Here is a 13,841-nt window from a genome sequence, read left to right on the forward strand (position 1 = left end):
GCAGGTACTAGAACAAAAATTAACTCCATCCCAGCTGAAACCAGGACACTTGGGTTTCACGCAATACAGAGACCAGCAGGGAGTTACGAGGCAGAACTGCATGGGGCAGTACTGTTTCGTCTTGTGAAGGTGCCCATAATAAGCCACCTAATACTATTTCATATAGCACAGTCCAGATGAATTTAAACTACTGCATTCAGCTAATACTGCTGTATTGCTTCTGACACCCAAATTATCTTGCTCAGAGACGCAGGTACCTATTCACAGCCCTGAACAATGCCACGTCAAAATATTCTGTGAAAGCCTGGAGATTCAGAAAACATGAATACCCTGCCAAACAAACCATTCGGTTCCACCACAGGAAGAAAAGGGATATTCCAGGAATAAAAAAACAAATAGGACATATGTAAAAATATTTCAAATATCATCAAAGGCTATTTACTGAGTAGGAGGAGGAGGAGAGTGGGTTTGGGTAGCCACTGCGCACAGAGAAGTGGCCTTATACAGATTTGCAGGTTGTGAGCTACCCAAAAAATCCTCTTTTGGATAACTCCTTTCGGAAGATTTGAGCCTCTCCCTGTTAGGGAGCAGCAAGAACCAGCTGCTCCCTAAGAGAGGGGGAGCCGAGCTTGATACAGAAGCCAGCGGAGCAGGGGCCTCACCAGCCAGGGTCCCCTCCCACAGCACCTGAGCAGGGCATGCCCAGGAACAGCAGACATGTTCAACCACAGGTCCAGATCATCAGCCGAGTTTGTGGTGGTGAGGCACGTCTGGGTCAAGCCAGGAGGGTTTGTCCATGGGTCAGGATCCAGATCACCAGGGTTGATACCAAAGCAGAGACAGGGCGGTGACTGAGCTGGAGCCTGCAGAGACCCAGACTACACAGAAGTGCCTCAGACACTCACTAAGGAAGCGTCAACACAATGGCCTACAGTTGGAGAGGAGAGGAGCAGAGCTGTGCAGTCCGGCCCCACCACGGGCAGCACTGCCCTGCAGCCGAGGGCAGGGCAGCCCCAGCGACACCGTAGGGGGCCCGGGCGGCACAGCGCTGTTGTAGGCCGGCTGCCTCGCCTTGCACAGCCACGAGCCCTCACCAGTCAGCTATCGCCTCGGGCTCCAGGGTAGCCATCCCCGCACATCCCCAACACCAACAAACTGCCATAATGCTCCAGAATGAAGACATGTCTGGGTAAACGCAGGGGAGGGGCCACCCCATGCACCGCCAGGACCGTGACGGCCATTTTGTCAGCTGGACTTGGGACCATTGATATCTCCCTCGCTCTATTTTCCCTGTTCTCTCTGCCTCATTTTTCTAAATGGTAGCTTAATGACATGATGCAAGGCTCACATTCATAAGTTAGCTTGATTAAAAAATAGTAACTGTTGTTTGGACTCCTCTGGTGTCATTTCACCTTAATTCTGGCATGGGAAATCCACAAACCTTAGTCACCCCAACTTTGGGGCACAACAGAGCATCACTACAGCAGAGCTGAGACAGGGACCTGGTGGCCCTGGCCCATGGGCAGGGGCAGAGGCCCTGCATGAAGCTGGTGAGGGCCATCAAGGCCTACTAGTGCACTTAGGCCCTTCATGCTCCTTTCACTAAAACTACAAAATCTTAAAGTGGCCTTCTCAACCTAGCCCCAGGACCAGATGTCCTGCAGGAGACTTAAGTCTGATAAAGAGATTACTTCAGGCTGAATAAGAAAGTTTTCTTTGAGCAGCGATGAAGATACAATTCATGCACTTCAGGGAGAAGCCTCACAGCAAATCGCATCCATAAATACATTTCAAACAATATTTTTCCCATATTGCACCAATTATGCTGTTGCCAAACCTTCTGATTCTGAAGGACTGTGAGGTTTCTTTGACAAATGTTATCATCAATGTTGCATTAAAATGCAAAATAGAAGAGGCAACCAAAAGATGCAATTTCAGCTCCTGAAATTTACAATACTAGTTTATTTTGCTGCTGTTCATTTTTATTCAGAGGGGTGGAAAGAAAAGATAATTATTCTTGTCAAATTCTCCAAAATAATCAGCTCTTTTTCATAAGGAAGACACATACAATGCTGCTGGGTTTTCACCTGAATTTAATAGTCAGGAACACGTAGGGTGAGCGATACTGACTGGATCAATAGATAGTACAGGAACACTGAGTCACAGTGGTAAACTGAAAAGCCTATGATTTTTTTTCTCAGCTGAACCCTTCACCCCAACATTTCTCTTGCAAATAAACCACCTTAATAGTGGACAAAGAACCAGAGGCGAGGAAAAAAAAAAAGTAATGAACCTACAAATATAGAAGTATCTACTTAGCTATTATATATATTTCAGTGGATCGAGGATTTAAGGGCTTTTTGGTTCGGTGTTTTTTTTTTAAGTCAGGACAATGACATTTAATTTAGTTCCTGTTAATTTTGACAATGAAGGATAATTAAGAACCATTTCTTGTATAACATGTAGGGAAAACTCATCTCCCTAGTCTCTATTATATTCATTGTCACTTGGACAGTAAGATGACCTTATTCATAAAGAACTGTCAAAGTGCTTAGAGCTTCTGAGCCCTCCCCTCCAAATTCACTTTTGTAGTTAGAAGTGTGGGAGTAAGCAGATCTTTGAAGGCAGATACTGCCTAAATATCTTACATACACATTATTCCCACCTGTCCCTAATGCTCCAGTAAAGGCTTCTCCCTCTATAGTCTGGAAGCGCGCAGCCAAAAATATCTCTCCTATTTAAAGTGGCCACTTAACCCAGAGGTTTTGCAGCACCAGCCACCTCTGACCTTGATGCTACCCTGGCAGCCAGTGGTCCTTACTCCTGACAGTACTCACATTGCATGATCCTGAGGGTACCAATACACAGTGCTCTCACTGCACTTTTTAGCAGCACATTTCATTCTTGTTGCAAGCACCTCTGCTGTTCCAAACTGCCCACCCAGAACAGATATTTCCAGATTTTTAAATCATTTCTTGACACCCAGTTCAATCTATGGGAACTAGCTGGTAGTAACAGGAAGTTCACCGGTGGCTTTGGGAGGCTTCAATATTCTTCACTCATGTATTAAAAAGAAAAACCACCTGTGTGTAAGCAGTGTAAGTGATCATGTATTCCTACTGCATATAATCTGGTCTCCTCACAATCTATCATACAATGCAGTAACTCTGCATCTTTTAAAAAGAAACCGAGGAAAAAAAATAGTATTTTTTCTTCGCCTCCCTCTCCTTCTGCTGCTGTCACCCCAGGATGGCTCTATTGCCTCCTTGTTCCTCCACCAGGCTGATCGTTTTTCTTCCTCACCCCTTTTTCATCACAACATTCTGCCATACCAACATGAAGTCCAAATTAACAAGCAAGGAAGAGGGGAAAAAAAAAAAAAAAGACCCTAGCAACATCTGGTCCTCACTGCCTTATTTGTGGTCTCTTTCAAAAAGTGTTCAAAGTTTCACATGCTGTCTAGAAACTAATATACCAATTATTGGAAAGAAAAATAAGAGACCCAAATGTTTTTGGTTTTTTTTTTTTTTAAAAATCACTGTGCAAGCTGTATCTACCATGCCTTTCAGTCACTTCATAAAAGTGAAATGATTTTGCTTGCTGTTCTCCTTCAGAAATAATGCACAGGTAGTATATTTCTAGCATAGCTGTGATGGAAGTTTAATTAATAGTAATTATAAGGCTACTTATTACTTAACTCTGGACAATATTTTTTTTTTTTTTTTTTTGCTTAAGAGACCTTTGCAAGCATTATCTAATTAAAAGTTGCTTCCCATTCTTTGGGTGGGAGATAAATGACTCTGGTTTTCCATCCTTCATACATGGGGAAACAGACACAGGCAGGTGAAGCCACTTGGCCAAAGACACAGGCAGGCCAGTGAAAGAGCTGGATTGTAACTCAAGAATTCAAGAGCACCAAGTGATAAAAGAACATCTTTTGGTCATCTCATCTTTAGACTTCCTGTCTGCAGCATTTACAAAGTATGGTAGGTGATGGAATATGGCACTGTATCAGCTTAGACTAAGATGGCCAAACAAAATATCAATATCCTAGATTTCTAAGCCATTTCAAAACAGAGTCCAAATGGAAAGTAAACTATTTATCACTTCTAATCTGCTGATGCATTCCCTTTGTCCAAAATCCTTCTCCCATCTGGAGTCTAGTGTCCTCGTTTTACATGCCCTGACAGTTTTACAGCTTTAAGTGTGGCTGCTAAGTGCAATATGCTTTAGTAAGACCCTGGTTCGTATACCAAAAAAAAAAAAGCTGTATTTAATAATTTACAGGGCATGGCTGTTATTTTGGGGTCTGCCACATTAGAAACTGGAAAATGTACAAACACAACTTCCTTTTCAAGGGCTAAGTCCATGTTAAGGCATCGTTATTCTCAAGATTGCAGGCAGAATCCTAGTCAAAACTAAATATTCCCACATCCACCTTGCTATGAAGGTCTTCAAGTCCTACTGCAAAGGGCAGATGCTGGCAGACTGAGACTGCTGTCCCAGCCCTCTCTTGTAGGCATCATTAGAACCTAGAGGTGGCCTGCTAATGCTATGACAATGATTTAATCTAATGTGATTATAAAGATGTTGAAGAGAAAAGGTCTAGTTCTGACACTGCTATGACCACCAAACAGCCAAGTCTTTAGTGGTGAGCTAAGAACAAAACACTCCATGTACCTCATTACTATCTGTGAACTGACTGTTGTCTGGAAAAGCTGGAGGTTAGATAATATGCTTAGAATGAGCCATGAAACCAAAGGCAAAAGCACATTGTCACCAATTCAGCATGCTGCCATTGTTCCTTAAATAATTTGCCAGAAAGGAATATTATTCAGCACATAAAAGCCGCCAAGACAGCAAGTGAATTAGATGATCTTATAGTAACTGCAACTCTGTTTATCATGGGTGTATCCTGTCACTTCATAGAGAGGCAATAAAACAGAGCAGAAGTGTCACTCGGCTTCCTTTTGACAAGAGCACTGCTAATATTCTTCGTAACATAAAAACTCTCGTGAGACATATGGGAAAAGTACGCGATGACAGAGCTGTGCCCCAGCATTCATCTTTATGACTGAACTATCCCATCTACAGTGAAGATGAATGGCAGCAAAAATCAGCCAACGTGTATCACCCCAGACATCTTGTGAATGTGCCTTTCCTCCCACTGTCCTTCAGCTCAGAGGTTGCTCCCAGTAAGAGCCCTGCTGCGAAAGCAGATTAAAGGCATCTTTGAGTTCCTCCTTATTTTTGCAAGTATGATATTTTCCCATATGTATGCATAACTCCTGGTAAAAGTAATGGATTAAGTTCCCTTCAAAATGTGCCAGTCCCACCCCAGGATGCCTGTGACCAGGGTGAATGCAACAAAGTGAGCTTTTTCCCCAAAACACAAGGAGCACGATATCACTACAGTAATCCCAGCTCCTCCTATTCTGAGCCAAAGTCTGAGCAACTCCAAACATACTTTCTTCACATTCCCTTCCACATACAACTTCTCATGACTGGGAATCTCTTCTATAATCACCAAAACAAAAAAAAATTAGAGTTTCTGTAGATGTCAAAGTGCATATGTGTGTGTATATGCATTTTTGTGTATACAAAAATGTGTAAGCCTGGGATAAACAGTGAGACAGACAACAAGTAATTATCACAGAATCACAGAAGGGTAGGGTTGGAAGGGACCTCTGGAGATCATCTAGTCCAACCCCCTGCCAGAGCAGGGTCACCCAGAGCAGGTATCCTAGGTAAATATGTTGACGTATAATTCAATGTACGGTTAGAAAACACAGAATATTCCAAATCAATAAAACTCCATTCTCTCACGTATTCTGAACAAGAATCTGATTACAAGCTTAATTGTACAATCATGGCTTAATCTCAAAAGTCAGCGGTGCTTTAATCACTGCACAATAACTGCCTTGTTAATGACATGAGGAGCCACTGCTATGGTAATCAGCACGTAAAGATTGCTCAACCAGAAGCCCGTACACACAAAAGCCAGAGGTTACAGGTGTGCACAGGGAAGCCTTGGCACCACAGCACATTAGCTCTTGAGGTAGGAGAAGGTTAGGTGAATAAAGGTTAGTGAAGAGTACTTGGGACAAAATAAAATAGCTACTCAGATTGCTACAGACAGGATGCCAGGTTGAGAGAGGATAATCTGAGCCTTCAGCATGGCACTGCCCTCCCCAAAAGAAAAAAAAAAGAAAGAAGAAAGAAAGAAAAGAGATTACAACAGAGATTTGGGACGACTTGGAATTTCTGTGCGTCAACACAAGTTTGAGGCTCTGCTATTTATGGAAGTCATCCCACTGTCGTCGTTTGGGTATAGTCTGAACAAATCCACTTGTGAACATAGCCACCTCTGAACGTAACAGCAAAATTGTGAACTACAACACAAATACAATTTCTTACAAAGAGAAAGCCCGTTATTTCACATGAGTTTCCAAAATCAGCCTCAGCACATGAGTTCATGAAGAAAGGACTACAGTTAGAACTCCAGAAAAGTTCAGCTCTGTCCTGAGGGCACAACTTACCATGCCAGACAGTTATCATTATTGTTAATTATGTTAACACCTTTTGTTTTCTTGTATTTCCCTGCCCGTCTACAGTCATTGGGTAGCCCAAGCCCTGTGCTTCAACCACAAGGTATTAGGGGCAACAACCAGACTTTTTATTTGTTTATACAGTGCCTAATGCAGTACCCATGGGGTCCTGAGACACCGAGGCATTTTGGTGATGCAACTTGGTGAATGAGAATCACGACAGAAAAAAACAATTAGAAGAACAAAAAAGCGGGAAAACTTGTCACTCGGGTATTCGCAGCCCCAGCTTTCAGGTCATGACAGGTAAGGCCAGGTAAAAATAGTTAATTAACACCAAATGCTGCAGTATTTGGTTACAAAGTATGTGAACCCGTAACGCTTTAGCAGTCCGTCCTCAACATGTGACCTCTTTTTCCAATGCAGGGCTCCTCTTCCTGCTTGCACCACTCCAGGCTGGATCATTCCCGTGCATCCCACTCACAGACACTCAACCAAATACATTTGCTCACACCTGTAGTTTTCCTACTTGTTCTGTTCTGTCCCTCAGCTTTCAACTCTGCACAGATTTTTCTAATACAAAACATACCAATTATCCTACTCCTGAAAACCCTTTCAATCGCCCTCTTTAAAATAATGAATAAACGTTGTCAGTAACATTTCAGAAGCCTTAAGAAAATAAAACAGGGTTTATTGAACCTACTGAAACCCCAGGCCCTGTGCTTGTCTCCTTTGACTGTAACAGCCAGAATGAATCAGGGATCAGTTTTCTGCATGGAAATGAGATACCCAAGTGAGAATGTTTCTCACATAAGTCAAGCTCCAGCTCAAATATAAGTTAAAGATGAGACTGATCTAGTGTTTTTCTTCTGAGGCTCTGACACACTGCAGAAACAGCCTGAAACAGGGGACTTGCATAAATATCAACACTGAGCTTGTCAGAACTCTTTTACAGCTCTGTTGCCTGGTCCCAGTAGAAACACAGAAGTTCCCACAGGATGGTGAGTAAGGCTAATCCCTACTGTTTCTGCTGTCAGGACAAAGTGATGCCAATAAGCATGGGTCACAGCGCAGTTTGCCTCCTAGAATTTGAGTTCCAGCTTTGCAGAGAAGGGAAGCTCGTAAAGATACTAAGGTATAAAGACAGAGTCACAAAAAAATAAGTAAATTTGTATATGCCTATTTCTACATATATACTTGTATAGGGGTATATAGTGTATATACATCTACCCTCCCCAAACACCCCTATGTATATGCTAACCCTTTCTTTAGCTCCTCAGCTCCTATGTCTCCTAGAAAAGTCAGTGTATGTAAAAGAAAAAAAAAATCCCATCCAGCTTATTTCTTCCTGGGCATGGGAAAAAGCCACCTAATGCTACTTATGCTACCTTTGTGGGTCAAACTTCCTGTATTCCCGGCTGCATCAGCAAGGTTTGAGCACCCCCTGCTCCCTCTCCTCCTCCTTCAGAGGTGAATTCTGCGCATGCCCCATTTCTCCCCAGGCATCTAATACAGAGATCTCACTTGGAGCTGGAAGCACATAACACATTGAACGAGCACCAATTTAGAGACATATGAAACAGGTAGCACTGGCAGTCAAAGGTTAACAACATCAATACAGTTAACAGGAGGGGAACAGAGGGGAAAGGAAGCCACAAATTATCTGCCAAAAACGCACTTACTTGTAGTAGCAGATATCATGTCCTGCCCGAAGCCAGCGAGGCCTACCCTGAAGAGCTTCCTTCACTGAATACATGACCAGCTGCATGCCTACATAAAACAAAACAGTTTCAAGTGACATGAATTCCTGGCTGGAAGAGACAGGGGTGAGGTGGAAAAGGCTAAACAAGAAGCATTATTATTATTTTTACTGTGCTCTCTATACAGATAGTGTATGCAAAGTAGATACATTTCCCAAAGACCCATACTCTATTCTAATATCACCATGTCTGTACAAAAATCACCTCCAGAAGAAATGAGCTGAATGCAGTTCATTAGAAAATTAATTATCCTACTTGCCTTTGCAAAGGAGGACTTCACCCCTCTCTGTTTACAAACAGAGGAAGGAGAAAAAAAGAATAGGAATCGCGATATAACAAAATCAGTAATTTGGTTAGTCCAATATTTTATGTCTGGCTGCACTATCACTGAATCCTTGGTCCTGCCATAGCACTAGAGATCTGTGCTGCATCCAGTACCATACCTTCAGAAAGTAGCAAGCAAAACTAGAAGGTGGTTTTAAACTTGCCATTAAACCTAAATACCTGTGTGTCATAAATGGTGATATCGATAGCATCCATCTTTCTACCATATTATACCAGAAGATGACTTCTTCCTGACCTCCAAAACATTACTATTTCATGCCCTGAGGTACAGGCTTTCCCTGATCTGAGCGGCTCCGTGAAGGCACATTACACACAGCTCCATGAAGCCAGCCCATCTGCAGAAGGTTTTTGTGTCCAATTCCTTTGCTCTGCACACCTGCCTGCTCTTTTGCAGGTACGGTAAGGATCCTGCCCTCAGCAGCAGAGTTCTCTGTGTGGGGTGTCCCTGGCAAGGTGCTGGCGGCTGAGGGCCACAGGGGTGGGCTCTGCCCTGGGGTGGTCCCAGCCATCTCCAGCGAACCCAGCCCAGCCACAGCTGAGCCCAGCAATGATGCTGGTGGCACTTCTGTGAAGAGTTTTTAAGACAGGGAAAAACACCCTTTTCAAGTATTTATGCATGTTGATAAGTTGCCCCCTGAGCCTGCTCTTGGCTGTTCTTGTGCTGGGAGGAGGTGGTGCTTGAAAGTCATTAATACTGACGACATATTTCCATAAGCAGCTATTCAGTTTTCCTTCTTCCTTTGGGTTTTTCTGTTAAACTCTCCAGTGCTTTAAGAGCTGGCAAGTGTACTGGTAGAAATGCCTTTCCAGCTCACCTTTGGCTGTGGTGTGGAGTAGCAGCACTAGCTAGCCTACAGCTAGGAGTAACCTCTATATTGCTGTTCCCTGAAGCAGCGTCGTCAGCCACATACAAGAAGTAATTCTGTGTTTAGTTCCAGGACATGGGCCACCATGAGTTCCAAGGGGCACAGGCCTGCCCAGAAACCCAGTTCATTGGACAAGGGATGGGAGGCTCAGGGTCTGCCGTGCTCTCAACTTCCCATATTCCAGCTCCTGTCCTTCACTGAGTCCACACACGCAAACTGCCTCCAAGCAATGGCTGATACTGGTCTACCATCTCACTTTAATTATAAGTTAAAAAAATGACAGTTTTTCCTTTCCGCTTCCCCTATGGAAATACTCAGTTTTGGAAAACACACACAGATTAGGCTCATGACAAAAATCTCATTACTTCCCATGGTAGAATAAGTTGGTGGAACAGAGGGAAGGAGAGAGGTGGAAGATGTGCCTCCTGACTTGCTCTGCTCCTGGTCACAGCTATATTTCATGCAGTATCCCTCTTGTTGATTTGAAAATTACACAGTACCACCTAACCAAGAGCAAAAGGGAAGGGAAAAATCAAAACAGATCATTAACCAGGAGATGTAAGCTATTGTCACCCACGACACTTTGGCACTACATCACAACTGGAAGCTTTTGGTGTTACGGCATGGGCATTAGCCCAGGAAAGTGCAGAAGGAACGCAGCAAATAAACGTCTCCTACCAACAGTCTGTGTAAATACCATGTGTGTGCTGGAAGTGGGTAGTCAGCCTCCCTTCAGCCAAACCAGGTAAGCTAGAGCTTCCCTGCCCTCTCAGAGCAGCAGAAGTGACCCACAGAATTGCTTGAACAGCCAGTCCCGTGTACAAGCCATAAAAAAAGCAAACCATGGCTTAGCCTCCTTGCACCGGATGGTATTTTCACATTTTTCTTCCAAATATATTTTTCATTGCACACTTGAACGTGTGAGTCATGTACTATTTCAGGTGCACAAAATGAGATTATAAATGCTGACAACAGCCAAACTAGCAGATAACAAGCAACCTTCCACCAATAATAGGCAAAATCTCTAGCTATGAAGTTACTGGTGGCCGTGTCAGAGGTTGTATTGGGGTTTACAGTAGGACCTCAACATACTTCATTTCCAGGCAGCTACCAGACACACCAAGATTGAACTGTTTGGTAATTCAGGGAAGCAGAATAAGAAGACAAAAAAAATAATTCATTTTCATTTGGGATCTATATGAATACTTGAACTCTAGCCCTTAGGGTTAAAGAGCAAATGACTTATAATTCATTATGCCACTCACCCAGCCAGTTTCACAAATACAAGTGACAAGTCATTCCAGCTCCTAGTGCTATTTGTTTTAGGTACAATGATCCTGAGAGAGTTCTCCTGGTGGTGTTGAAGGCTGTATCCACAGGGCTTCAGAGGAATGCAAAGTTTGATATTAGGGGCTTATTAAACATTCCCCGTCAGGTCTCGAGCTGGTGTAAATTAACACAGCTCCATGGAAACAAATAAATAAACCCCCAGCTTATGCCAGCTAAGAATTCAAGCCACAGTCTCCATGCAGAAGAAATAATTTGTCTTCTAAAACAGATATTGAAAGCTGGGATTTGCCCTGCTTTTTTCTGAGCAATGCCACCTCCCTCCTGAACCACAGACTATGACAGGAGCTCAAAGACAGCCAGGAATAGAAATTTTTTTATCATTAGTATCAGAAGTCTCAGCAGGTCTAAAGGCAGAGATGCCTTTCTAGATAAGCCTAAAGAATCATGAATATTTGTTTGAGGATTACCTACATTTATTTAAATCTTAGAAGCACCTCCCAATCCTATGCTGCTCATTCAATTTCAACAGATTGTATTTTTTCCCCCTCTCCCAACCCCAGTACCATTCGTCCTCAGTTCTGTTCTCTAAACACAGAAAAATGACTTTTTCCCCACAAATCCTCTCCCAGGTCTCAATATTCAGCTTACTCCTCAGTCCTTCTGAGGTTAGAGAAGGGTCCTTTGACAAATCTAAAGTAACTCTGTGGATTTCAGGGCAGATGAGATTAAATTTACAGTCTTCCTTATAGACATGGAAAGTTTGAAACCTTTACAGCATCAAAAAGATATTCTTGCAAACCGAAGACTATCCCAATTCCCCAAAGACTCATACCGTAATTAAATTGGCTATTGAACTTCTCACAGTTGATAATGTTGAAGCGATAGGGAACTGCTAATTTCATGTCACGGACTTCAAAGTAGAACCACTGGTGATGCTGGCTGCTGTTGACATCTGCATTCATAATTAAGTCATACTCAAATCTGTTAAGGAAGACCAAAAAAAAAAATAAAAATAGTGTTGGCCATGAACAACCCACCAGTCTGCCACTGAGCCTGCTGAGGAAAGCAGGCTGTACCATCAAATTCATTAATATCCTCTGAGAGTCAAAGAACACCAGGGCCCAAACACACCATTAAATTCTCACACTAGGTTAGTCACGTCAAAACTTTTGAGCTCTGCTTTCTCACTCGTGTTACTTTCATGACATCTAGGTGTTGGCAGGCATCAAACTCTGTGTGATAAAACCTGCTTCCCTGGACAAGCCTTTCCAAACCCTGGAGAACTCCACCATTTCACACTGTGGTCACAGCGGGAAGGCTGGCTGGGACACAGCCGCTGCAGGCATACTTACTGACGCACTTGGATGGCTTTGCGAAGGTTTCCCGATTCAAACTTGGAGAAGAATGTCAGACAGCCTGGAGCACCTGGGCTTGAATGACTGCAGTAAATCAAAATAAGGACACCTGTTGCAGATTGCTACAAAGACAAGTCTTCCCTGGCACATTTTGTATGCTAATACAGGTTTTTATAATTTATTTTTTTATAAGCAAGACCCTGAGAAGTAGCAATAGGTGAGCAAATCCATAATCTTCCTATTCAATGCAGCATCCTTCTCTACTCTTGCTTAGCATTTCTAAATCTCATCTTCTTTTCCCTTCCTAACGATCCTTTTTGTCCCAGGTCATATTTACTTTCTTTATTCCAGTTGCTTTCTCCGCTAAGTTATTTCCATTAATTTATTAACTGCACAAGGCAGCTCTATACTATTACTATATATTTACTGTTCCCTCATCTATATAGTTTCCTTCTTCCATAAGCTTAGAAACCCTTAAATTAATCTTGAACAAATTTATAACTCTCCTGTCTCAAGCTGTCCTTCACATTTTTTCCCCCTCTAAAGAATGTTTCAAGTCACTCATCATCTCGCTGAAAGCAATTTCTCCATATTTTAGATGCTCTCAACTGTCCTGTGCTACATCTTCTCAAGGACCACAATTTCTGGCACTAGCTGTACAGACACTCAAGTGCACTCCCAATGGGAAATGCTGCTTCAGGGTACAGGGAGACTGCGTCTGGATTCATAGGCGCAATTCCCAGCGTCAGCCTGCATGCTTCTGTTTCAAATCACTACATGCAATGCACATGTATCCAGGGACACCATGCAGTCCCTTTGATGTATAGATTTTCTTGGTTTATGTGAAAAGTTTTGATGCTCTCTTGCTCCAGTGACTTCCACAATAAATCCTTTCCCCAGGCCCACATGCTAGGAGTCTACTTCTGTATATTTTTCCAGTTGGGCCTTTACCTCCAAGGTTATTCTATACCTTTATCAAAGATGAACAAGTAAACTGAGCTTGCTACCCATCCCAGCACTGACAGTGCCCCTGGTTACAGTAATCAATTTAAGTTACTCACCTGGGCTCGTCTAAATCAAAAACAGTTCTGCCTATCACATCACCTGGCTGGATTAAACGGCGAACATCATCTAGTACTTTGTTCCTAAGGGGGGAAAAAAAAAGCAAATTGTAATGACACTGTGAGAAATCACAGTAAAGGGTAATCTTGTAGAAGAAATAAGCAGCAGCTTAGAAAGTTCTATTGAAGGATGGTAAGAAAGAGGACTTCTATGTGTTAATTCCAGGTGAACTTCATTTTTTTTTTTTTTTTAAACCATAAGAAAGTTCCTACTCCATTCTTGTTACAGCACATTGCCTTTTGGGTTAAATGAATGGGTTTGTAAAGTTTTTGCTCTCCTCAGTAGTCTGTCAAGCTTTATTTATCCCCAGTTCTTCCCAGTCAACGTCAATTTCCTAAATGGCCAGCCTTGACCCATGAGGAAATATCTGCCATAACTTATAAACCTACTAGTCTGTCACATAGTGAATCTTGACTCTAAATCAAGCTAATTTCTACTCATTATTAAACTGAAGTTTTCTGATCCCTAAAGGTGATCTAATGTGGAACACCAGATTTTCTTCCTAACCTTTGCAGCAATCATGTTATGCCCTGAAGCATGATATGATTATTCCCATTT

At 42.6% G+C, this 13,841-nt stretch overlaps 1 protein-coding gene across 1 annotated transcript in view; it reads right to left on the reverse strand.

Moving 5' to 3' along the window:
• AGBL1 (AGBL carboxypeptidase 1) overlaps positions 1 to 13,841 on the reverse strand; it is a 276,165-nt gene that overhangs the window by 212,014 nt on the left and 50,310 nt on the right. The window contains exons 11-14 of the mRNA XM_063345380.1: positions 13,223 to 13,306; positions 12,159 to 12,245; positions 11,639 to 11,787; positions 8,228 to 8,315 (exon numbers count right to left, since the gene is read on the reverse strand). Of these exons, the coding sequence (XP_063201450.1) occupies positions 8,228 to 8,315; positions 11,639 to 11,787; positions 12,159 to 12,245; positions 13,223 to 13,306 (408 nt within the window). The remainder of the gene's footprint in view (positions 1 to 8,227; positions 8,316 to 11,638; positions 11,788 to 12,158; positions 12,246 to 13,222; positions 13,307 to 13,841) is intronic.

Source organism: Chroicocephalus ridibundus, chromosome 9 (genome assembly GCF_963924245.1).
Source record: "Chroicocephalus ridibundus chromosome 9, bChrRid1.1, whole genome shotgun sequence".
Classification (NCBI taxonomy): domain Eukaryota; kingdom Metazoa; phylum Chordata; class Aves; order Charadriiformes; family Laridae; genus Chroicocephalus; species Chroicocephalus ridibundus.